At 35.6% G+C, this 27,454-nt stretch overlaps 1 protein-coding gene across 1 annotated transcript in view; it reads left to right on the top strand.

Moving 5' to 3' along the window:
- Window positions 1–27,454, top strand: part of LOC149806325 (DNA ligase 4-like) — a 108,641-nt gene that overhangs the window by 27,819 nt on the left and 53,368 nt on the right. The window contains exons 4-8 of the mRNA XM_089951622.1: window positions 4,535–4,843; window positions 12,061–12,165; window positions 14,575–14,681; window positions 20,525–20,670; window positions 22,273–22,474. Of these exons, the coding sequence (XP_089807748.1) occupies window positions 4,535–4,843; window positions 12,061–12,165; window positions 14,575–14,681; window positions 20,525–20,670; window positions 22,273–22,474 (869 nt within the window). The remainder of the gene's footprint in view (window positions 1–4,534; window positions 4,844–12,060; window positions 12,166–14,574; window positions 14,682–20,524; window positions 20,671–22,272; window positions 22,475–27,454) is intronic.

The raw sequence follows: 27,454 nt of genomic DNA, 5'->3' as shown, positions 1-27,454 counted from the left end.
GTCTGATACAACTTACATTTGTCTGATATAACTTGCATTTGTCTGATATAACTTGCATTTGCCTGATTTAACTTGCATTTGTCTGATACAACTGGCAGTTGTCTAATATAACTTGCATTTGTCTGATATAACTGGCATTTGTCTGATATAATTTGCATTTGTCTGTTATAATTGGCATTTGCCTGATATAACTGGCATTTGTCTGATATGACTGGGATTTGTCTGATATAATTGTCTGATATAACTGGCATTTGTCTGATATAACTTGCTTCAAATTTAAATCTGATCATGATTAGCCAATAATTTTCAAAGGCAGACTTTGTTGAAATATGATCTTAAATTGATGCCCAGTAGGCACTTATAAATATTGGGAAAAATAACTAGCATCTTAGTGTCAGATCATTATCTCTAATACTGTTCCATGCTAACAAAATGAAATCTAAAATGGTTACAATATTCAGTAAATCCAGAACCTTTTATTGTTTGTATTCCTTTTTTATGATCAGAAGAAATCTTAGGGTTGATATGGCACCCTGACATACATATATGCAAGTAGACACATGCAAAGGGGTTGTTGGAAAGCAAGAAACAAAGCTATTTTCCTTTTAGGCCATTTGTATGGTCATAAATTAGAAGATTCATCAACTGTACAATTCATTTAATCAATCAAAAAATACATTATCTCATTTTATGTTTATTACATGTACATCAATAAATTGCAATTAAAAATGAATCTTAATGACATGACAAGGTGCAGTTTGTGGATGATGCACAATTTTATTTTGGTGTGCTGGTGAGGATACATTCACACACTTGTATGCACACACATGCATGCACACACATGCACACACATGCACACACACACACACTGAAATTTTAAAAACTTTACACAAATTTTTAAGTAAGTAACTTCCAAATTTCCAATTATAGAACTGCAGGAATTATAAATATTTTATGTTTAATTTGTTTGATAGCATCAAGTTACATTACAACATCCATCAAAAGCAGTTAGAGGGGTACAGTTGCTAAGACATGTTAGAATATATAAAAACCCAAATAACTTTCAAATTATATGTTCCAAAAATACATTTGCATCATAAAGTGAAACCTTGTTGTAAGGCACAATAGTTGGGGTCCATAGAGTGTGATCATGTTATACAGCATAACGGTTGGGGTCCATAGAGTTTAATTATGTTATATAGCATAACGGTTGGGGTCCATAGAGTGTGACCATGCTATATAGCATAATAGTTGTGGTCCATAGAGTGTGATCATGTTATATAGCATAATGGTTGGGGTATATAGAGTGTGATCATGTTAGATAGCATAATGGTTGGGGTCCATAGAGTGTGAATATGCTATATAGCATAATGGTTGGGGTCCATAGAGTGTGATCATATTATATAGCATAATGGTTGGGGTCCATAGAGTGTGATCATGTTAGATAGCATAATGGTTGGGGTCCATAGAGTGTGATCATGTTAGATAGCATAATGGTTGCGGTCCATAGAGTGTGAACATGCTATATAGCGTAATGGTTGGGATCCATAGAGTGTAATCGTGCTATGAAATGTACTATGCAATAGCATAATGAGTTAGCTAGCTGAAAAAATGATGCATGGCTTACAAATGCAGGGGTGGGGTATAGCTAGAGACTGATGCATGGCTTACAAATGCAGGGGTGATGAAATGTACTATGCAATAGCATAATGAGTTAGCTAGCTGAAAAAATGATGCATGGCTTACAAGTGCAGGGGTGGGGTATAGCTAGAGGCTGATGCATGGCTTACAAATGCAGGGGTGGGGTATAGCTAAAAACTGATGCATGGCTTTACAAATGCAGGAGTTGGGTATAGCTAGAAACTGAAGCATGGCTTTACAAATGCAGGGGTGGGGTATAGCTAGAAACTGATGCATGGCTTTACAAATGCAGGGGTGGGGTATAGCTAGAAACTGATGCATGACCTTATCAATGCAGGGATGGGGTATAGCTAGAAACTGATGCAGGGATGGGGTATAGCTAGAAACTGATGCAGGGGTGGGGTATAGCTAGAAACTGATGCAGGGATGGGGTATAGCTAGAAACTGATGCAGGGGTGGGGTATAGCTAGAAACTGATGCATGACCTTATCAATGCAGGGATGGGGTATAGCTAGAAACTGATGCAGGGATGGGGTATAGCTAGAAACTGATGCAGGGATGGGGTATAGCTAGAAACTGATGCAGGGATGGGGTATAGCTAGAAACTGATGCAGGGATGGGGTATAGCTAGAAACTGATGCAGGGATGGGGTATAGCTAGAAACTGATGCAGGGGTGGGGTATAGCTAGAAACTGATGCAGGGGTGAGGTATAGCTAGAAACTGATGCAGGGGTGAGGTATAGCTAGAAACTGATGCAGGGGTGAGGTATAGCTAGAAACTGATGCAGGGATGGGGTATAGCTAGAAACTGATGCAGGGGTGGGGTATAGCTAGAAACTGATGCATGACCTTATCAGTGCAGGGATGGGGTATAGCTAGAAACTGATGCAGGGATGGGGTATAGCTAGAAACTGATGCAGGGATGGGGTATAGCTAGAAACTGATGCAGGGATGGGGTATAGCTAGAAACTGATGCAGGGGTGGGGTATAGCTAGAAACTGATGCAGGGGTGAGGTATAGCTAGAAACTGATGCAGGGGTGGGGTATAGCTAGAAACTGATGCAGGGGTGGGGTATAGCTAGAAACTGATGCATGGCTTTATAAATGCAGGGGTGGGGTATAAGCCTGAGATAAAAGTATATGCTTCAATGGCAGTGTTACTCTCTTAAATCATTGCATCTCATTTAATGAGAATATTTGACTTAAAGCAGAGTACAAAGTATTTGTACACACATATATAGTATGAATGGTTTTTAAAGTATTGATAGATGTATGATATACTCATTATTGGATTTAATTGCATCTATAACTGTATTGAATCCATGAGTCTATCCTAACCATGCATTTGAATCATTTCTGCAGAGATTGTGATGTGTCTAAATTCATTTAAAAAAAGGGTATTTCAAAATTAATGTAAGGACAGATAAAGAACATTTATGTTCACTAGCTATCTACATGTACAGTAGGTATGGTTCAGTAGATATGTACATGTATGGTAGGTATCAAGGTTATTAGGCAACTCTACTATAAATTTTGAACTGCTAGAAATTTGCTAGGTTCTGTATGAATCTGAATACTGTACATAATTCTTTCAACTACATCATGAATATTTGTCAAGAAACAAATGGAATATTTGAAATGGACGATCTGGTTCACTGGTCGATTGACTGCATGATGATTACAATACAGCTAAGTCACATGCATGTGGTGATAACTTTATTTTTAATGTTTGTGTAAAGCATTGCCTGATAATTTCAACAGTCATAACATGGATAATTAGCAATTACTTAATTAGATAGGTAAATAAATTAATTTATAAATTTGGAGAGAAACGTATTTTTTGATTACTGCATTGTTTGATGCTCAGTTGTGTATGCCAGCTGTCTGAGCAACTATCTGTTGACTGGTTTATTCTGGACTAAGCAATGATTGTACACAGCAAATATCTGTTGACTGGCTTATTCTGGAATAAGCAATGATTGTACACAGCAAATATCTGTTGACTGGTTTATTCTGGAATAAGCAATGATTGTACACAGCAAATATCTGTTGACTGGTTTATTCTGGACTAAGCAATGATTGTACACAGGATGTGTTGAAGTCAAACACAAAGAAGACTTAATGGCCTTGTTGTTCAAGGTTCAGTAATAATATATGCTAACAATTATCAGCCAGTTTCATTAAAAATAAGCTAAGATCAAAGTGAAGTGATTAAGTATTCACACAGTTGAAATGATCTTTCACAAATAGAGACTTTTCACATCTTTATTGACATAAAGAAAGATGCATGGATAAAACATTTTTTACTACATGAATACAATATATTTTCCAAATCTTGTGGTCAAACTCTTGGTTTATTACATTAAAACTGTGTAATACCTTAATAAATTGGTGCAGTTATTTCAGCAGATATGCCAAGATTGTGCTACATAATGAAGCAGGATTTCAGTGAGATGTGTATCAATACCACAACATAACAAAAATGGGCTGCTCAGAGATATCTGAATATGCTATCTGTAGCTTGAATTCCATCCCATCATAGGACTAGTTCAAAATCTAAAGTAAAATCTAAAATCTAAACTAGGATGCTTGCTAGAAAGGGGAGCAAACTCTGTGAACTTTTGAAGTTTTATTGGCAGTTTTACTTCACTTCTCATACATTTGATTTGATTTGTTCAAATATTTCAAACTTAAATTAAGTTTAATATTATTCCTACAATACTCTTGTTTGATGCTATTTGTTGGAGACCTGCAGTACCATGAAAAGTTACTGGTAAGGAATGCTGTTACTTTTTTTGGTCACATAACATTTGTATTTATGAACATAGTAGCATTAAGTAATACTTAGTAAATGCCACAGGTCGACCACTCATGTAAGAGTTTCTTCCCTTAGGATGCAGGAGACTTTGCTGGTGTTGCTTACTACGTCTTGAAAAATAGATGTCCAGACCGAGGTTCACTGACCATTTATGATGTTAATGAGTGCTTGGATAACATCGCCACAAACAATGCTGCCAAGAAGAAGGACATTGTCAGGAAAAACATCTTGCGTCTGCTCACCAACATGTCTGCCATTGAGTTGAAGTGGCTGATCCGTATGATTGTCAAAGAATTGAAAGTTGGATTAAGTCAGGCATCTGTCTTCTCAGTCTACCACCCAGATGCAGAAGAATTTTATAATGTCAACAATAACCTGGAAAGAGTATGATGATAATTATTATACTGTCAATAATATCCTGGAAGGAGTATGATGATCATTATTATACTGTCAATAATGACCTGGAAGGAGTATGATGATCATTATTATACTGTCAATAATAACCTGGAAATAGTGTGATGATCATTATTATACTGTCAATAATATCCTGGAAAGAGTATGATGATAATTATTATACTGTCAATTTTAACTTGGAAAGAGTATGATGGTTATCATTATGTTGTGAATAATATACTGGAAAGAGTATGATGATCATTATAATACTGTCAATAATAACCTTAAAAGAGTATGATGATCAATATTATGCTGTCAATAATGACCTGGAAATAGTATGATAATCATTATTATACTGTCAATAATAACCCGGAAAGAGTATGATGATCATTATTATACAGTCAATAATGACCTGGAAAGAGCATGATGATCATTATCATACTGTCAATAATAACCTGGAAAGAGTATGATGATCATTATCATACTGTCAATAATAACCTGGAGAGACTGTGATGATCATTATCATACTGTCAATAATAACCTGGAAAGAGTTTAAAGATCATTATTATATTGTCAATAATAACCTGGAAAGAGTATGATGATCATTATTATACTGTCAATAATATCCTGGAAGGAGTATGATGATCATTATTATACTGTCAATAATGACCTGGAAAGAGCATGATGATCATTATCATACTGTCAATAATAACCTGGAAAGAGTATGATGATCATTATCATACTGTCAATAATAACCTGGAGAGACTGTGATGATCATTATCATACTGTCAATAATAACCTGGAGAGAGTGTGATGATCATTATCATACTGTCAATAATAACCTGGAGAGAGTGTGATGTTCATTATTAGACTGTCAATAATAACCTGGAAAGAGTATGATGGTTATCATTATGTTGCGAATAATATCCTGGAAAGAGTATGATGATCATTATTATACTGTCAATAATAACCTGGAAATAGTATGATAATCATTATTATACTGTGAATAATAACCTGGAAATAGTATGATGATCATTATTATACTGTCAATAATAACCTGGAGAGAGTATGATGATCATTATTATGCTGTCAATAATATCCTGGAAAGAGTTTAATGATCATTATTATACTGTCAGTTGTGTGTGTGTGTGTGTGATTTGGATTTTTATGTAGCTATAACAATTTTTCAGTCATATCACTACAATGTCTGCATTGTGGCAGTTTATAGTGATGTCTAGCACTGGGGCATCATGCCACCGACATGTAGCATGATGTCCCACCAGTCACATTATCCTGACACCAGGCTGACCAGTCCTAACACTAACCTCTTAATGCTGAGTGCCAAGCAAGGCAGATATTAGTACCATTTTTATGAGTCTTTGCTATGACTTGGCTGGGATTGAACCCACAGACTCTTGCATCAGAGGCTGAAGCTCTAACCACTAGGCCACCAGAGCAGTCTATACTGTCAATAATAACTTGGAAAGAGCATGATGATCATTATCATACTGTCAATAATAACCTTGAAAGAGTGTGATGATCATTATTATACTGTCAATAATAACCTAGAAAGAGTGTGATGATCATTATCATACTGTCAATAATAACCTTGAAAGAGTGCGATGATCATTATTATACTGTCAATAATAACCTGGAAATAGTGTGATGATCATTATAATACTGTCAATAATAACCTAGAAAGAGTGTGATGATCATTATTATACTGTCAATAATAACCTAGAAAGAGTGTGATGATCATTATTATACTGTCAATAATAACCTAGAAAGAGTGCGATGATCATTATTATACTGTCAATAATAACCTTGAAAGAGTGTGATGATCATTATCATACTGTCAATAATAACCTAGAAAGAGTGTGATGATCATTATAATACTGTCAATAATAACCTAGAAAGAGTGTGATGATCATTATTATACTGTCAATAATAACCTGGAAAGAGTGTGATGATCATTATAATACTTTCAATAATAACCTGGAAAGAGCATGCTGATCATTATTATGCTGTCAATAATAACCTTGAAAGAGTGTGATGATCATTATCATACTGTCAATAATAACCTGGAAAGAGTGTGATGATCATTATCATACTGTCAATAATAACCTGGAAAGAGTGTGATGATCATTATAATACTGTCAATAATAACCTGGAAAGAGCATGCTGATCATTATTATGCTGTCAATAATAACCTGTAAAGAGCATGATGATCATTATTATACTGTCAATAATAACCTGGAAAGAGCATGATGATCATTATTATGCTGTCAATAATAACCTGGAAAGAGCATGATGATCATTATTATGCTGTCAATAATTACCTGGAAAGAGTTTGATGATCATTATTATACTGTCAACAATTACCTGGAAAAAGTATGATGATCACTATTATACTGTCAACAATAACCTGGAAAGAGTATGATGATCATTATTATACTGTCAACAATAACCTGGAAAGAGTGTGATGATCATTATTATTGTTTTAAAAGTTTTATACATAATTGACATCATTAGGATAGTGGGGGTTGTGCAGAATGGAATTTGTCACAGATTTGATTAGAATATACATATGATATTACAATAATCTTATTTCATTAGAATTAATATATAGGTCAATTAATAATACAAATAGCAAATCTAAATAAGTCATGTGACACAACTACTGTACAAACAGACATAAAATACATGTAAGACTAATTAAGGCAAGACACATTTGTAGTTCCATGTATTGTTCAAATCATTGAAATTGGAAGAACCGCATATCACTTTATCTTAGTTCACTGATACTGATAAAATAAATGACATTTGTCTAAAGTTATAAATCTTCATGATAAAAGATCAGCAGAATATGTCTCATTTTTAAAAGAGAAAACTATTAGAGTCTTTCTCTCAAAGTTTGATTAATACTTTGGTTATTGATAATACTAAATCAGCACTCACTCACGTATGGTCTGTGTATGAAGAATTAGTTTGAGTAAATAACAATTAGGATGATATTGGGGCAGTGTACATAGCCATAGTAAAAGTCATTCAGGTCATGTATGTGCATTTACTCAAATATAAACTTTTGTTTTAAAGTGTAATACTAATTTTTCTCAACCAGTGTCTATTCATGCACCCTAACTGTTATCAAGAAACTTCCAGATGAAAATTATCACTATGGACTTTTACAGTTGTGGCCACGTACTATACTGGGAAAAGAAAAGAGCATGTCGTGTCTAATCATCACAGTATAGAGTAGTATAGATTTGTTTATCAACATGCATAGCTTTTTTTGTGACATCACAGTGCATGACCTTCAATCCGGATTGTACTGGATCACACCTTTAGTTTGATCTCATCCAAAAATGTCAATGTACTTCAGCATTGCCTTTGCCATACATACTTCTTGGAGCATGTAAATAATGACCTTCCAAAGAAATAGAAATGTATGAGGATCCAAATAAAGTGAATAATTACCATTTATAGGTATGTAGACTCAAATTTCGAAGATATGGCACCCAACTACTGAAATAATCAATGTTGTACGCCTGCATGACCTGTATGAATTTTACATTAGATTTTAGTTGTCAACTTTGAGTTGTTATTTGGTATTTGTACATTTGGGGTATCTATACTGTTGACAACTTTGAGTTGTTATTTGGTATCTGTACATTTGGGGTATCTATGCTGTTGGTATGATATCACTATTTTTGTTATTGTTTATCTTTAAATAATGTTTCCATTAAAACTTTAATTTTATTCCCCCATCATAGGTAGCTATGGGTTAGGGTTTAGCATATTGTATTACAGGTATAGAGTATTGAGGAAACAGAGTCGGTACTGTCAAATCTGTCAGAGTCAGTCCTGTCAGTCAGTACTGTTGAATCTGTGTCAGAGTCAGTACTGTCAAATCTGTCGGAGTCAGTACTGTCAGACAGTACTGTTGAATCTGTCAGTCAGTACTGTTGAATCTGTCAGAGTCAGTACTGTCAAATCTGTCAGTCAGTACTGTATAATCTGTCAGAGTCAATACTGTCAGTCAGTACTGTTGAATATGTCAGAGTCAGTACTGTCAAATCTGTCAGAGTCAGTACTGTCAAATCTGATAGAGTCAATGTTGTCAAATCAGGATAATAAACATATAAATTATTGACTATTTTATGTGCTTATTGCATACACTTGCTTATAAGTCTGATCTAACTGGAAGCACCATAAACTGTGATCTGCTGGTGCATTATGTCAGGGTCTATGTTTGTTCTGCTGATTACTCCCAACAAACTGCATAGATCCAGATCTGCCAGTGCATTATGCGATTATAGATCTAGGACTGCATTATGTGATTAAAGATCTAGGACTGCATTATTTGCTTACAGATCTAAGACTGCATTATGTTCTTACAGATCTAGGACTGTATTATGTGATTACAGATCTAGGACTGTATTATGTGATTACAGATCTAAGACTGCATTATGTGATTCCAGATCTAAGACTGCATTATGTGATTACAGATCTAGGACTGCATTATATGATTACAGATGTAAGACTGCATTATGTGATTACAGATTTAGGACTGAATTATATGACTACAGTTCTAGGACTGTATTATGTTATTACAGATCTAGGACCATATTATGTGATTAAAGATCTAGGACTGTATTATGTGATTACAGATCTAAGACTGCAGTATGTGATTACAGATCTAGGACTGCATTATGTGATTACAGGTCTAAGACTGCATTATGTGATTACAGATCTAATACTGCATTTTGTGATTACAGGTCTAAGACTGCATTATGTGATTACAGATCTAGGACTGCATCATGTGATTACAGATGTAAGACTGCTGTAGGTGATTACAGATCTAGGACTGCATCATATGATTACAGATCTAGGACTGTATTATATGATTACAGATCTAGGACTGTATTATGTTATTACAGATCTAGGACCGTATTATGTGATTAAAGATCTAGGACTGTATTATGTGATTACAGATCTAAGACTGCAGTATGTGATTACAGATCTAGGACTGCATTATGTGATTACAGGTCTAAGACTGCATTATGTGATTACAGATCTAAGACTGCATTTTGTGATTACAGGTCTAAGACTGCATTATGTGATTACAGATCTAGGACTGCATTATGTGATTACAGATCTAGGACTGCATTATGTGATTACAGATCTAGGACTGCATTATATGATTACAGATCTAGGACTGTATTATATGATTACAGATCTAGGACTGTATTATGTTATTACAGATCTAGGACCGTATTATGTGATTAAAGATCTAGGACTGTATTATGTGATTACAGATCTAAGACTGCATTATGTGATTACAGGTCTAAGACTGCATTATGTGATTACAGGTCTAAGACTGCATTATGTGATTACAGGTCTAAGACTGCATTATGTGATTACAGATCTAGGACTGCATTATATGATTACAGATCTAGGACTATATTATGTTATTACAGATCTAGGACTGTATTATGTGATTAAAGATCTACGACTGTATTATATGATTACAGGTCTAAGACTGTATTATGTGATTAAAGATCTAGGACTGCATTATGTGATTACAGATCTAGGACTGCATTATGTGATTACAGATCTAAGACTGCATTATGTGATTACAGGTCTAAGACTGCATTATGTGATTACAGGTCTAAGACTGCATTATGTGATTACAGATCTAGGACTGCATTATGTGATTACAGATGTAAGACTGCAGTATGTGATTAAAGGTCTAGGACTGCATTATATGATTACAGATCTAGGACTGTATTATGTTATTACAGATCTAGGACTGTATTATGTGATTAAAGATCTACGACTGCATTATATGATTACAGATCTAAGACTGCATTATGTGATTACAGATCTAAGACTGCATTATGTGATTACAGGTCTAAGACTGCATTATGTTATTACAGGTCTAAGACTGCATTATGTGATTACAGATCTAATACTGCATTATGTGATTACAGATCAAAGACTGTATTATATGATTACAGATCTAAGACTGCATTATGTGATTACAGATCTAAGACTGCATTATGTGATTACAGGTCTAGGACTGCATTATGTGATTACAGGTCTAAGACTGCATTATGTGATTACAGATCTAAGACTGCATTATGTGATTACAGATCTAGGACTGTATTATGTGATTACAGATCTAAGACTGTATTATGTGATTACAGATCTAAGACTGTATTATGTGATTACAGGTCTAAGACTGTATTATGTGATTACAGATCTAAGACTGCATTATGTGATTACAGGTCTAAGACTGCATTATGTGATTACAGATCTAAGACTGCATTATGTGATTACAGATCTAAGACTGCATTATGTGATTACAGGTCTAGGACTGCATTATGTGATTACAGATCTAAGACTGCATTATGTGATTACAGATCTAAGACTGCATTATGTGATTACATGTCTAAGACTGCATTATGTGATTACAGATCTAAGACTGCATTTTGTGATTACAGATCTAAGACTGCATTATGTGATTACAGATCTAAGACTCCATTATGCGATTACAGATCTAGGACTGCATTATGTGATTACAGATCTAATACTGCATTTTGCCGTTGGATTCTGATATATATGCTATATTTGGTTTGTTCTTATCTTTAGCAAAGTGATTTTCATACAAGAGCTAAAAAGTTTAAATATTTACTATTAATAATCAAACTTGAAAGGAAACTGTAAAAATAATTTTCACCAGTGGAAAAAGATTATCAGCAAGAAACAGTATTGGAATTAGATAAATAGATAAACAGTTGTTTTTGATGCCTAAGCAAGAACAAAAGTAGTGTCAGAAGCAAAGTTGAGGTCTTCACGTTGATTTATATTTTGCACACATATATTGCTTACTTTGTTCTACAAAGGTCACATGTTCTAACTTTCCATTTACTTTTAGTTTCACTTATTGTCCTGATTGTACATTATGTAAAGGTGATTTGATGGATTTCATGAATATAGCTTGGATGGCTGACATTTGTTTTTTAAATGCACAGTTTTGGGAGACCATTACTTTCACCAGTAAAACAGGCTTTCAAGATGAGTGTTCTTTCTTACTTAAAAATGCTAATATAATCACATTACCAACATTCTCATTATCTTTTGTAATTAACATTTCTAAGATGATGTTCTGTTATCTTTGTAATAAACATGTATCTGTTGTTTAGGTATGCCGTCAGATGATGGATCCCAGTGTGAGAATACACGAGATAGGAATCAGCATTTTCTCCCCATTCACCCCAATGCTTGGTGAGAGGGCATCACCTGACCAGGTTTGTCAATTAGAGTTTTCTCCCCATTCACCCCTGTGCTTGTTGAGAGGGCAGCACCTGGCCAGGTCTGTCCATTAGAGTTTTCTCCCCATTCACCCCAGTGCTTGGTGAGAGGGTATCACCTGACCAGGTGTGTCAGTTAGAGTTCTCTATCCATTCACCCAATGCATGATGAGAGGGTAGCACTGGACCGGTCTGCCAGATTTGGAATATCCTTATATTTTATTAATCTCACATTGAATAACTTGAACCCTCTGAAGGAGACTTGGAGGTAGTCATAATGATATTTCCCAAATTGGTAAGTTGTTGGTGGATAGACATCCAGTTTGATGTCTGAAGAACAAAGTGTTGTAATATGATAAGTCTTGAAATTAATACTCAATGATTCAACAATCAATTAAGTTGCAGCTGTATAGGGAAACAATTGAAGAAATCATTTGGTTTCAACATGTTCAGTGTCAGCAAATATTGGTTGCATTGTTAGTGATGACACATCTGACATTCATTCTTTGTAACATTATAAAATTATTAGTATCAACTATGGTCTTCAAAATGTCCAGTATTTACATCCAAGTTTATTTTCGAGCATGTGATGGAAAAACAGAGGTTGCTCTGATATGGTCATTTAGAGTAAGAACACAAATGTAATTTCAACACTTTTTGAGAACAAAACTAAACTTAAGCTGAAGATTAGAATCATGACATTCTGAAATATTATAGTTTTATTGGCAGAGCTCCCAGATTACAGTTTTTTCTTTCCAGCTAAATTAAACACAGGCTTGACAAAAAAGGAGTCCCTTTGAATTAAAATTAAGTTGGAATTTTACACATTTCTTAACTTGGCTTCCTCTAATAGTATGCCTGATTTCAGTGATGAAGCTGGACTTCAGTTATTATGTCTAATTCCATAATGAATGACATTAAAGCCACAACAAATTATCTGACAGTTATCTGGAATTTTGTTGATTTTTAAATCATGAAATTTGATGCTAAATAAATATCACTATTTGTAAGAATTATGGTTATTATATGTGCTCAGTAACAGTCTGTGGAAGTCGGTCGGTAGTGTTTAGACACTAATTGTCAGTAGTGTTTGGACACTAATTGTCAGTAGTGTTTGGACACTAATTGTCAGTAGTGTTTGGACACTAATTGTCAGTAGTGTTTAGACACTAATTGTCAGTAGTGTTTGGACACTAATTGTCAGTAGTGTTTGGACACTAATTGTCAGTAGTGTTTGGACACTAATTGTCAGTAGCGTTTGGACACTAATTGTCAGTAGTGTTTAGCCACTAATTGTCAGTAGCGTTTGGACACTAATTGTCAGTAGTGATTAGACACTAATTGTCAGTAGCGTTTGGACACTAATTGTCAGTAGTGTTTGGACACTAATTGTCAGTAGCGTTTGGACACTAATTGTCAGTAGCGTTTGGACACTAATTGTCAGTAGCGTTTGGACACTAATTGTCAGTAGCGTTTGGACACTAATTGTCAGTAGTGTTTGGACACTAATTGTCAGTAGTGTTTGGACACTAATTGTCAGTAGTGTTTAGACACTAATTGTCAGTAGTGTTTGGACACTAATTGTCAGTAGTGTTTGGACACTAATTGTCAGTAGTGTTTGGACACTAATTGTCAGTAGTGTTTGGACACTAATTGTCAGTAGTGATTAGACACTAATTGTCAGTAGTGTTTGGACACTAATTGTCAGTAGTGTTTGGACACTAATTGTCAGTAGTGTTTGGACACTAATTGTCAGTAGTGTTTGGACACTAATTGTCAGTAGCATTTGGACACTAATTGTCACAGTTAGAAGAATTATGTTGAACATCTTCATAGTTCTTGAAATATTAAAGTCATTCATTGTATGTTTTTGTATGTATAAATAAACAGGCATAAGAATTTTGTTTACATTGCCACCCATCCACCAGGATAAAACACAATAATGTTATTAGTTTTTCCAAGAAAAGTTCTGTGTCTTTAAACATCACTGGTACAGATTCATGCATGCTGGTGAGACTAATTTTATCCAGTAATGACAGTAAAGTCCTATGATACTTAGCTGTTCATTCTGACATCTTGAGTTTTGATCAGAATAATTTTATCCTCTTAGGATAGTTCAGTCCTATGATATGATGTGATAACTATCTGCAAGAAGGGCATAGGTTTTGGCCCTCTTTCCTGGGATCCTTCGGAGGGAGTCAAAGGTCATATTCACTTGCACAAAAAAATATTTTTTTTTTACTAAACTTTAAATATTCTGTCATGATATGAGGATATGTTCATAATATTTGTATTGGATTTTTGCGTCATCTTTGGGTCAAGGTTGGAGAGGGGAGAAATATGTAATGTGTGGGTATTTCCCATGATGAACCACGAGTTAGTGTATTAATAAAAAGATTTTTTCAGGCAGAGAAACTGATGGAAGGAAAGATGTACTATATAGAAACAAAGTATGATGGGGAGAGAATGCTGCTGCACAAAAAAGACCAAGAATATAAATATTTCTCCAGAAGGTATCAGTAACAGCTTTAATAGGTTTATACCATGCCTAAGTGTAAATACCAACTTTAATAGGTTTATACCATGCCTAGGTATAAATACCAACTTTAATAGGTTTATACCATGCCTAGGTATCAATACCAACTTTAAAAGGTTTATACCATGCCTAGGTATAAATGCCAACTTTAATAGATTTATACCATGCCTAGGTATAAATACCAACTTTAATAGGTTTATACCATGCCTAGGTATAAATACCAACTTTAATAGGTTTATACCATGCCTAGGTATCAATACCAACTTTAAAAGGTTTATACCATGCCTAGGTATCAATACCAACTTTAATAGGTTTATACCATGCCTAGGTATCAATACCAACTTTAATAGGTTTATACCATGCCAAGGTATCAATACTAGCTTTAAAAGGTTTATACCATGCCTAGGTATAAATACCAACTTTAATAGGTTTATACCATGCCTAGGTATCAATACCAACTTTAAAAGGTTTATACCATGCCTAATTATCAATACCAACTTTAATAGGTTTATACCATGCCAAGGTATCAATACTAGCTTTAAAAGGTTTATACCATGCCTAGGTATCAATACCAACTTTAATAGGTTTATACCATGCCTAGGTATAAATACCAACTTTAATAGGTTTATACCATGCCTAGGTATCAATATCAACTTTAAAAGGTTTATACCATGCCTAGGTATAAATACCAACTTTAATAGGTTTATACCATGCCTAGGTATAAATACCAACTTTAATAGGTTTATACCATGCCTAGGTATAAATACCAACTTTAATAGGTTTATACCATGCCTAGGTATCAATACCAACTTTAAAAGGTTTATACCATGCCTAGGTATCAATACCAACTTTAATAGGTTTATACCATGCCTAGGTATAAATACCAACTTTAAAAGGTTTATACCATGCCTAGGTATCAATACCAACTTTAAAAGGTTTATACCATGCCTAGGTATAAATACCAACTTTAATAGGTTTATACCATGCCTAGGTATAAATACCAACTTTAATAGGTTTATACCATGCCTAGGTATAAATACCAACTTTAATAGGTTTATACCATGCCTAGGTATCAATACCAACTTTAAAGGGTTTATACCATGCCTAGGTATCAATACCAACTTTAATAGGTTTATACCATGCCTAGGTATCAATACCAACTTTAATAGGTTTATACCATGCCAAGGTATCAATACTAGCTTTAAAAGGTTTATACCATGCCTAGGTATAAATACCAACTTTAATAGGTTTATACCATGCCTAGGTATCAATACCAACTTTAAAAGGTTTATACCATGCCTAGGTATCAATACCAACTTTAATAGGTTTATACCATGCCAAGGTATCAATACTAGCTTTAAAAGGTTTATACCATGCCTAGGTATCAATACCAACTTTAATAGATTTATACCATGCCTAGGTATCAGTACCAACTTTAAAAGGTTTATACCATGCCTAGGTATCAATACCAACTTTAATAGGTTTATACCATGCCAAGGTATTAATACTAGCTTTAAAAGGTTTATACCATGTCTAATTTAGTCTCTTTTGGTGTTTTTCATATAATGGATTGTTTGTATCCACCAGTTTTCTAATCTACCTTAAATTGTTTTATTTTTCATGAAAGAAGTATTAAGTTTAGCCATGATATATTTGATACTGATTTTACTGTAAGTTCTGACAGTATATAAAATGTATTCAGAATAGTTTAGATGCTGATATTAGGTCATCTTTGGTGTGTACTAAACCAGAAATCACTGGGGAAACTACATGCATTGGATGGGTGATCACTAACTCCAGCATTTATCAAGACAAGGAGTTGAAGTGGGGACTGCAGAAGTTTAAAGCAAGTGCATTACACACATGCATCAAGTGTTGCTGATCCACTTCATTCCACATTACACACATGCATCAAGTGTTGCTGATCCACTTCATTCCACACTACACATATGCATCAAGTGTTGCTGATCCACTTCATTCCACATTACACACATGCATCAAGTGTTGCTGATCCACTTCATTCCACATTACACACATGCATCAAGTGTTGCTGATCCATTTCATTGCACATTACACACATGCATCAAGTGTTGCTGATCCACTTCATTCCACATCACACACATGCATCAAGTGCTGCTGATCCACTTCATTGCACACTACACACATGCATCAAGTGTTGCTGATCCACTTCATTCCACATTACACACATGCATCAAGTGTTGCTGATCCACTTCATTCCACATTACACACATGCATCACGTGTTGCTGATCCACTTCATTCCACATTACACACATGCATCAAGTGTTGCTGATCCACTTCATTCCACATTACACACATGCATCAAGTGTTGCTGATCCACTTCATTCCACACTACACATATGCATCAAGTGTTGCTGATCCACTTCATTCCACATTACACACATGCATCAAGTGTTGCTGATCCACTTCATTCCACATTACACACATGCATCAAGTGTTGCTGATCCATTTCATTGCACATTACACACATGCATCAAGTGTTGCTGATCCACTTCATTCCACATTACACACATGCATCAAGTGTTTATGATCCACTTCATTGCACACTACACACATGCATCAAGTGTTGCTGATCCACTTCACTGCACACTACACACATGCATCACGTGTTGCTGATCCACTTCATTTCACATTACACACATGCATCAAGTGTTGCTGATCCACTTCATTCCACATTACACACATGCATCAAGTGTTGCTGATCCACTTCATTCCACATTACACACATGCATCAAATGTTGCTGATCCACTTCATTCCACATTACACACATGCATCAAGTGTTGCTGATCCACTTCAATCCATATTACACACATGCATCAAGTGTTGCTGATCCACTTCATTCCACATTACACACATGCATCAAGTGTTGCTGATCCACTTCATTCCACATTACACACATGCATCAAGTGTTGCTGATCCACTTCATCCCACATTACACACATGCATCAAGTGTTGCTGATCCACTTCATCCCACATTACACACATGCATCAAGTGTTGCTGATCCATTTCATTGCACATTACACACATGCATCAAGTGTTGCTGATCCACTTCATTCCACATTACACACATGCATCAAGTGTTGCTGATCCACTTCATTGCACACTACACACATGTATCAAGTGTTGCTGATCCACTTCACTGCACACTACACACATGCATCACGTGTTGCTGATCCACTTCATTCCACATTACACACATGCATCAAGTGTTGCTGATCCACTTCATTCCACATTACACACATGCATCAAGTGTTGCTGATCCACTTCATTCCACATTACACACATGCATCAAATGTTGCTGATCCACTTCATTCCACATTACACACATGCATCAAGTGTTGCTGATCCACTTCAATCCACATTACACATGCATCAAGTGTTGCTGATCCACTTCATTCCACATTACACACATGCATCAAGTGTTGCTGATCCACTTCATTCCACACTACACACATGCATCAAGTGTTGCTGATCCACTTCAATCCACACTACACACATGCATCAAGTGTTGCTGATCCACTTCATTCCACATTACACACATGCATCAAGTGTTGCTGATCCACTTCATTCCACACTACACACATGCATCAAGTGTTGCTGATCCACTTCATTCCACACTACACACATGCATCAAATGTTGCTGATCCACTTCATTCCACATTACACACATGCATCAAATGTTGCTGATCCACTTCATTCCACACCAATCCTTGCAATATTTAGCTAGATGAAACTGTGTATTGAACAAGAGCCCATTTGCAGATAGTCCTGACTTGTAGCAAATGAAATTAATTAATAATTAAGAAAACTCATTACATGACCTGTTAGGTATTCAGTTAGACTATGTTCACAATGTCCACAGGCACTGGCTTGGAATTGAAAGTAGCTTAAAATATATGATTTGGAAAAACATATGTGGAACACATGTCATTGTGTATGGAGGTCACTTTGATTTTTCCATATAATCTCCAAATTTAAATGTGACAAGGAGTATGATTGAATCATTTTCTTTAAGCTGCATCCAATCACATATTGGGGCAATATGGAAGTGGATTGATGAATATGCCACAACTGCTGTATTAATCAGGTCATTAAATTTCTTTAGAAGTCATCAACTTCTTTGTGAAAACATTGATAGGAATTAATTTAGGAGCAGATCCAGGATACTTGGAAAAGTGGTGATTCCCTAGTGGGTTGGAGCATATACCATATATACTTGGAAAAGTGGTGATTCCCTAGTGGGTTGGAGCATATACCATATATACTTGGAAAAGTGGTGATTACTTAGTGGGTTGGAGCATCTACCATATATACTTGGAAAAGTGGTGATTCCCTAGTGGGTTGGAGCATATACCATATATACTTGGAAAAGTGGTGATTACATAGTGGGTTGGAGCATCTACCATATATACTTGGAAAAGTGATGATTCCCTAGTGGGTTGGAGCATCTACCATATATACTTGGAAAAGTGGTGATTCCCTAGTGGGTTGGAGCATATACCATATATACTTGGAAAAGTGGTGATTACTTAGTGGGTTGGAGCATCTACCATATATACTTGGAAAAGTGGTGATTCCCTAGTGGGTTGGAGCATATACCATATATACTTGGAAAAGTGGTGATTACATAGTGGGTTGGAGCATCTACCATATATACTTGGAAAAGTGGTGATTCCCTAGTGGGTTGGAGCATCTACCATATATACTTGGAAAAGTGGTGATACCCTAGTGGGTTGGAGCATATACCATATATACTTGGAAAAGTGGTGATACCCTAGTGGGTTGGAGCATATACCATATATACTTGGAAAAGTGGTGATTACTTAGTGGGTTGGAGCATGTACCATATATACTTGGAAAAGTGGTGATTCCCTAGTGGGTTGGAACATATACCATATATACTTGGAAAAGTGGTGATTCCCTAGTGGGTTGGAGCATCTACCATATATACTTGGAAAAGTGGTGATTCCCTAGTGGGTTGGAGCATATACCATATATACTTGGAAAAGTGGTGATTCCCTAGTGGGTTGGAACATCTACCATATATACTTGGAAAAGTGGTGATTACTTAGTGGGTTAGAGCATCTACCATATATACTTGGAAAAGTGGTGATTACTTAGTGGGTTGGAGCATCTACCATATATACTTGGAAAAGTGGTGATTACTTAGTGGGTTGGAGCATCTACCATATATACTTGGAAAAGTGGTGATTACCTAGTGGGTTGGAGCATATACCATATATACTTGGAAAAGAGGTGATTACCTAGTGGGTTGGAGCATATACCATATGAACTTGCTTATAAGACAAGTCCAACTGCAAACTGCATAGACACAGATCTGCTATCACATACTGTGCCAGTAGATTCAGGTCTGTGCAGTTTGTTAGGAGTAATCAGTAGAACTAAAAACAAAGACCTTGATTTGCAGGTGCATTATGCTATGGTGGATCAGGATATTTTTTGTTTGAAGTTTGACTCAATTGATAAGTTTGTACATATGGTACATGATTATACTTGTATACCATGCTTATATACTTATCTTCCTACACAGACAAATATAGACAAAGGTGTTAAACATGCGCCTGACCAAGACTGAAGTGTAAATTATTGCTTAAAAAAAAAAAAGGAAGGGACAAAAATTGATTGATCCTTGATATACCACTTCTCCACAGCCTCCTACCCCTTTTTATAGATTCATGAAATCAGCAAAACCTTTACGATCACAAAAACTGTGTAATTATAGCTATGTCATCATATTTTGTGGACGTTTTTTTCCAGCGGAAATGAATACACTAGCAGTTTTGGAGCCACATCCTTTGATGGAAACCTGACTCCCTTTATTCACAGCTGTTTCAAAACAGATGTAAAATCCTGTATTCTTGATGGAGAGATGCTTGGATACCATGAAGAGACAAAAACATATGGTATTATTTATGTGTTTGCCAGAAACATATGGTATTATTTATGTGTTTGCAAAAAACATATTGTATTATTTATGTGTTTGCCAAAAACATATGGTATTATTTATGTGTTTGCCAAAAACATGGTATTATTATGTGTTTGCCAAAAAACATGGTATTATTTATGTGTTTGCCAAAAAACATATGGTATTATTTATGTGTTTGCCAAAAAAATATGGTATTATTTATGTTTTTGCCAGTAATATCAGACAAAAAATGATAAACTCACTGATACGAGAGGTGTAGGGAAAGAGCTCAGTTTTCATAAACACCTTTGCTATTTCTGGACATAACAATAATATCAACTAAAGTCCAGATAATAAAATATTTTTTTGAAAATTATTTGTGTCCTAATTAAATTCTTTGTATGATAAATACTTTTCACATTTAAAAAATAATTTCTGTAGATCTAATGTGGTTGATTATTTTAATAGGAATTAGTAATAGCGAAGCTCCCAATATCAGGTACATATAAATTTAGCTTCCTTGCTTAAAAGATATTGTGATTCTTTTGCTGCCATCATCATGTTAGGATCTGGAGTGTAACGATATATATGGTACACTACTGTATTAGAATTTCTTTCAGTACCACTTCTTCAGTCTTGATATTTTAACTTAACTCTCTATTAGTTAAACTGGCCATGAAAATATTTTTGCTTACTGAAAATATTACTTGGTATTATGAATGAATACTGTTACCACTTGAATGCATGATTTAGTAATGGGTGACAGTCTTCAGATGGCTTTCTCATTCTCATCTTGCTGTTACCTGGTTTCCTCATTTTCATCTTGACAGACTTGGTTTCCTCATTTTCATCTTGATTGACTTGGTTTCCTCATTCTCATCTTAATTGACTTGGTTTCCTCATTCTCTTCTTCATGTGACTTGGTTTCCTCATTCTCATCTTTATATCTTTATTGGCTTAGTTTCCTCATTCTCATCTTGACTGACTTGGTTTCCTCTTTCTCTTCTTGATTGACTTGGTTTCCTCATTTCATCTTGATTGATTTTGTTTCCCCATTCTCTTCTTGATTGACTTGGTTTCCTCAAACTCATTTTGATTGAGTTGGTTTCCTCATTCTTATATTCATTGACATGGTTTTGTCATTCTCATCTTTATTGATTTGGTTTCCTCATACTAATCTTAATTGACTTGGTTTCTTTATTCTAATCTTGATTGATTTGATTTCCTCATTCTCATCTTTATTGATTTGGTTTCTTCATTATTGTCTTGATTGACTTGATTTCCTCATACTAATCTTAATTGACTTGGTTTCCTCATACTAATCTTAATTGACTTGGTTTCCTCATACTAATCTTAATTGACTTGGTTTCCTCATACTAATCTTAATTGACTTGATTTCCTCATTCTCATCTTTATTGATCTGGTTTCTTCATTATTGTCTTGATTGACTTGATTTCCTCATACTAATCTTAATTGACTTGGTTTCCTCATACTAATCTTAATTGACTTGGTTTCCTCATACTAATCTTAATTGACTTGGTTTCCTCATACTAATCTTAATTGACTTGGTTTCCTCATTCTCATATTGATTGACTTGCAGCTACCAAAGCCATGAACACAGACATTAAGAGGCAGCAACAGGAAGGATATCAGCCCTGCTATCATGTCTTTGATATCTTGTTCTACAATGGCAAGGTGCTGACAAATCTACCTCTTAAAGAGCGTCTGCAGTATTTAGAGAAAGCCATCACTCCTGTGGAAGGCAGAATCACCATTAGTCAGCATAAAGAAGCCTATTCCAAGTAATTTTCAATTTTCAATGGTCTTTTTTTGTGTATACCCACAGAAAAGTAAACTTTATAATGTCATTGCATTGTCTGTCAGGTTTTGTTTCATGTCTGATATATAATTTTAAAGGTATTGACACTTCTTCATCAAATTCAATTTACATGAAATTTCATTACTAGATGGTGTGTTTGATTTCATATTTAAGTGCCTGTTGTAAAGTTCAAGGGTCACAGCAAGGGAAAACATAATTCTTCTTTAATTACTTTACCCAATCATAATACCTCAGAACTTGTACTAATTCACAAATCCAACCCTCCTAGATAAAATGTTTTAGCTAAAAGCACTAAGATTTAACTGCCCACCCAGGTGGTGGTCAGGCAGAGTGATCTCCCCTTGATATAGGGATTGGTGGCAAAATCCATGAATATATCAGTTACTACTTCCACTTGTTCCAAGAAGCACGCTTTCAACATGAGAGACTGTGCAAAAGCCAGAATGAATGTTGATAAAAGTTGGAGGAGTTCTCACTTCACAAGGAAAATTTACTCCATCTATATTTTCAACTTGTCTCGCTTTCTATCTCAGCAAAGTTCTGCCTTAACAATCTTAGCCACACTTTGTCATCTGTACACATTTAATTGTGCTTAGGTACTTGCATGGGTAGCTTATGCAACATCACAAATAAATTTGGGCTGTACCTTTATTATGTTAACTTGCAAGTCCCTGGGACCTGTAGAAAACTTGTGATATATGTATAATTTCACAATGACAAGCTCTATACAGGTGAGTTTTCTCTGCTAATACATTTAGTGTCTGGATGCCACACTTCATTGTATTTACCTGTACAGGTTGAACAGGTCCTTGAACGTCTCATTGGTAGTATGGTGACTCAGACAATGTCCTCCCTAAAAACATGGCCTATTTCTGTTTCGACCAGCCTAGGCCTACTACAGGGGATTTTAGGGAAAAAGGTCTCAACACAGTAAGTTCCTGGAAATAAATTTGTCATCCAGTCTCTCAAACCCAATTTATACAGGCAATTATGGAGACCAGTCTAACCCACATATGGCCTCACTGCACTCTCCATTTACAATGCTGAGCTTGGTACCTCAGCTTCTGACAGATGCAGCTTCTTATTTCTCTCAACCCTTGGTCAGTAGAAGGGACCCTTTAATTGGAGACCGATTGGAAATCACCGTTTATACTTCAGGGCATTCCATGGCAGACCTCGGTGCTCTTCATCAGCTCCATCTCAGGCAATTCAACATATGTCAACCTCATCTCATGCAGGCAGAAATGATGATGCTTACTCTCAGGCTTCTTCTTCATTTCTTGACCTTACTATGTCATGGGAAGACTCAGCCTTCAGAGCTTCCATTGAAGAAGTTTTCTGCCTCTTAACTCCAGAGTTCTGCCCTCCTCCTCCTTCCTTATAAACTACGTGGACCTGAGCTCCAGCATCTGATGGTCTTTTCATGAAAAAGAAAGAATCCAACTTCATATTACTTCCAGAGTCTGGCAGAATCATTTTGAACTAATTACATCATCAATCACAAGACTCCAGTATCAACCAATTTTTTCCTCACAAAAACGCCTTTGATCAATTTTTCATTGGCAGTTCTACTCTTGCCATACACCAGTTTTTCATTTGAAAACTCCAACATTTGACCAGAACATTGCAGCTTTGGGGATGACAAAAGCATACTTTATTCATATGGATCAAACTTCTTTCATTGACACTCAACAATTGGTCCATAATGTGATAGCCATGGATCTATGTTGGTTTTGATGGTTATATTCCAACAGGTGGAACAGAGTGCATCATCTCCTACTCCAAATTCCACAGTACATGCATTGGAGTTGGTCTCCAGAATGGCAGGGTTTTGAACAGAGCTGCTCAACATTCTTTAGCCAATGCCATTACAGCAGCTGCAATTTACAAATGGTGGAAAAAGATACACTGCTCTCCAGCTCCACTTCCTTAAAGATCATCTTAAGGCCAAGCTATGATCACAATCATTATCCTCTAATCCACTTTTTAATGGCCAGATGAACAAAGGATGCAAAAAAGACACTAAGGAGACAAATTTTTACACCCCTCAACCACAGCACCAATACAGGGATGTTTAAGGGAACCAACAAAAGGAACCAAGGAATATGACTCAAACACAAACCCCTGACAAGTTGTCCTATTGTAGTTCATCACATCAAAAACCATGGTTCTTTCAAACCTAAGCAGACAAAAGAAAGAGAAATAGTGATTGCTTTTGCCAAGGTTTCTCTACACAATTTTCTCCATCTCTCAAAAAAATTACATCATCTCCACTCGGCCCTTCCCACAGATCCCATTAGGAGGAAGGCTTCAGTTCTTTGCTGCCGAATGGGACAAGATTTGTCACAATGATTATTGGACTTGACAAGTGGTTTCTGAGAGACTTTGCATCACTTCAAAATACCTCTTCCTTTGTCCAGAGTCCCATCACTACAAACATTCCGATAGACCCATCCAGAGTCCCATCACTACAAACATTCCAATAGACCCATTCAGAGTCACCACCTTGCAGCAAGAAATAAACAACCTTCTTCAGAAAAAGGGTGGTAGAAATTATTTGAAATATAAATTCTCTGGGATTTTATTCCAGATTTTTCTTAGTCTCCAAGGCAGACGGCACTCTGTGCCCTATCATTGATCTAAACGCCCTCAGTTAATTCATTCACACTCCTTAGTTCTTGATGGAAACACCACAATACATTTTCAGTACTGTCCAAGAGGGAGACTTCACAATCAACATGGACTTAAAAGATGCATATCTTCATGTTCCTAATCATAAGACTTCCAGGAAGTTATTGTGATTTGCCGACAATGACATAGCTTATCTATTCTGATTGCTCTCATTTGAACTCAACATCAGTCCTTGGGTCTTCACTTGTCTAATGATCCATGTTATGGCGTATGTCTGGACCATCTCCAAGGTGGTAACATTAAGTTACTTGGAGATGACATGATGCAAAAACATTAGCTGAGTTTTGATAAACCTTGTCACACTGCTTACAAATCTAATGTGGGTTTCCTCATCTACAAGGACAAATTTGACTAGTGCTGTTATGTATATTTGATTTAATTTATATCTCATTTAATTGTTTGTAAGTTTCAAAATCTTTCTATTTTTTTAATTTCATTATATGTCAAAATAATGTAGTTCTTTTTACTAGGAACTCATACTTTTTCCAGAAAATAGTTTGACCTTGACTGTTGATTTTTGTAAACACATAAGGCTGACCTGGTTCCTGACCTTAATTCATATTTAGTAACAGCCAGTCGACAAGTATTTTTTTAATATTTTTATTGTGGGAATGATAAGAGTGAGATCGAGGCTGTATTGAATACGTGTCCTTAGGCTTGTAAATAGTTTTTAGTGAAGTGCACATTTTTTTAAAGAGTAAAATGATTGGTTCTTGTCAGGGCCATGCTGAGAGTACATGATATAACATAATCACATGACCCTTATCCGGCATCTGTTTTGTACGATATTCAATTTTTAAACCATTGCTTAGAATGAGATCTCACTGTTTGGCTTCTAAACACTGAGACGTAAAGGTGTTTCTTTTGTTGTGTCATTTTGGGAATTACATTTTAATGTTTATTCAAATTATTTGGATTCTAAAAGATTAATTCATTTCTCTGGAAATATTTTTGAGTGCTCATACAGAATTGTTGAACAAAGACATTTCTTACAGATTTTGTTTTCGAAACCGGAGGATTGTTTCTTGTGTTTCTACAAAGAACTGTAGACAACAACATTGGACAGGATACAGCATATGTCATTGCCTTCCATCTTGGATTCTTCATCAGTACTCAAACTTGAAATCATTAGAACATTTTATTAATAGGACTTATAAAATTTTATTTGTGGATTATTCTTGGATTATTTTTTATTTGATTCTTGAAACTGTAGGTTCTTAGTTTTTCATGTTTACAGTATTTTTCCAGGAAAATAAATTATTTGTTAAATTTTTCAAAGCTTGTTGTTTTCACTCTTTTGTTTTACTGTTTATTCAAGCCTAAACACATAACATAAGAGTGCAATCACAACAACTTGTTCATCTAGGTATGGAATTCAGCACACAGTTAAACAGAGTACATCTCTCTTACGAACGGGCATTGAAAATCAGGATCGTGGTGACTTTGTTACTTTCTCTACACAGGAATTCCTTTACTCTCTATGCTTGCTCAATGCGGCAGTGAACCTCATCATCCTAGGTCACCATTACATGAGCCCATTACAGATGATTCTCTTATCCCAAAGGAGGCCAAAAGTTTGCCTACTGGACCAACCTCTCCCCATCTGCACAAATATGAAGTACCATCTGCAGACTTGGAGCAACCTAACTTGACTCACAGTGAGCATACCCCTATAAATACAATCACCAGAGATCATAGTCTGTACTGATGCAAGTACAGATGATTGGGGTCACACCTTGCTACTGTCTTTCTGGGAAGCCAGCGGAGTGTGGTCTACCTAGGACCGGCAACTTCATATCAATATAATTTCTCAAGACGTTTTTACTGGAAATGGAGTTCTCATTCTGTCTGACAGCTCTACGGTGGTGACATCTCTCAAATGGCCCCAGACACTCGCATACTGGTCCAAGTTTATAAATACATGTCCAAGTTTGTCACATTCCCGGATGGCTAAACTTAATAGCATACTCCCTGGAAAATAGCAAATTTCCTTGGAAAATAGCAAATTTCTCTCATCTACTCAAACAACCTTATGATGGCACTTGTTTCACCCCAACCCAGAGCTACTGAGCCTGCAAGTCTGGATCATATTAATCAGGAACATACAGTTCTTACAACCGGTTGTGGAGAAAATTGCTCAAGCAATAAGGCCTTCCACTCTGAAAGAGTACAAAGACAAACGGAAAATTGTTACACTGGTGTACGCAAGAACACATTCTTCCACTACAGACATCTATACTTGAAATAGCTA

This window comes from Sinohyriopsis cumingii, chromosome 1, assembly GCF_028554795.1.
Source record: "Sinohyriopsis cumingii isolate HCF-2022 chromosome 1, ASM2855479v2, whole genome shotgun sequence".
Taxonomy (NCBI): domain Eukaryota; kingdom Metazoa; phylum Mollusca; class Bivalvia; order Unionida; family Unionidae; genus Sinohyriopsis; species Sinohyriopsis cumingii.
This window is presented reverse-complemented; position numbering and strand designations above follow the sequence as displayed.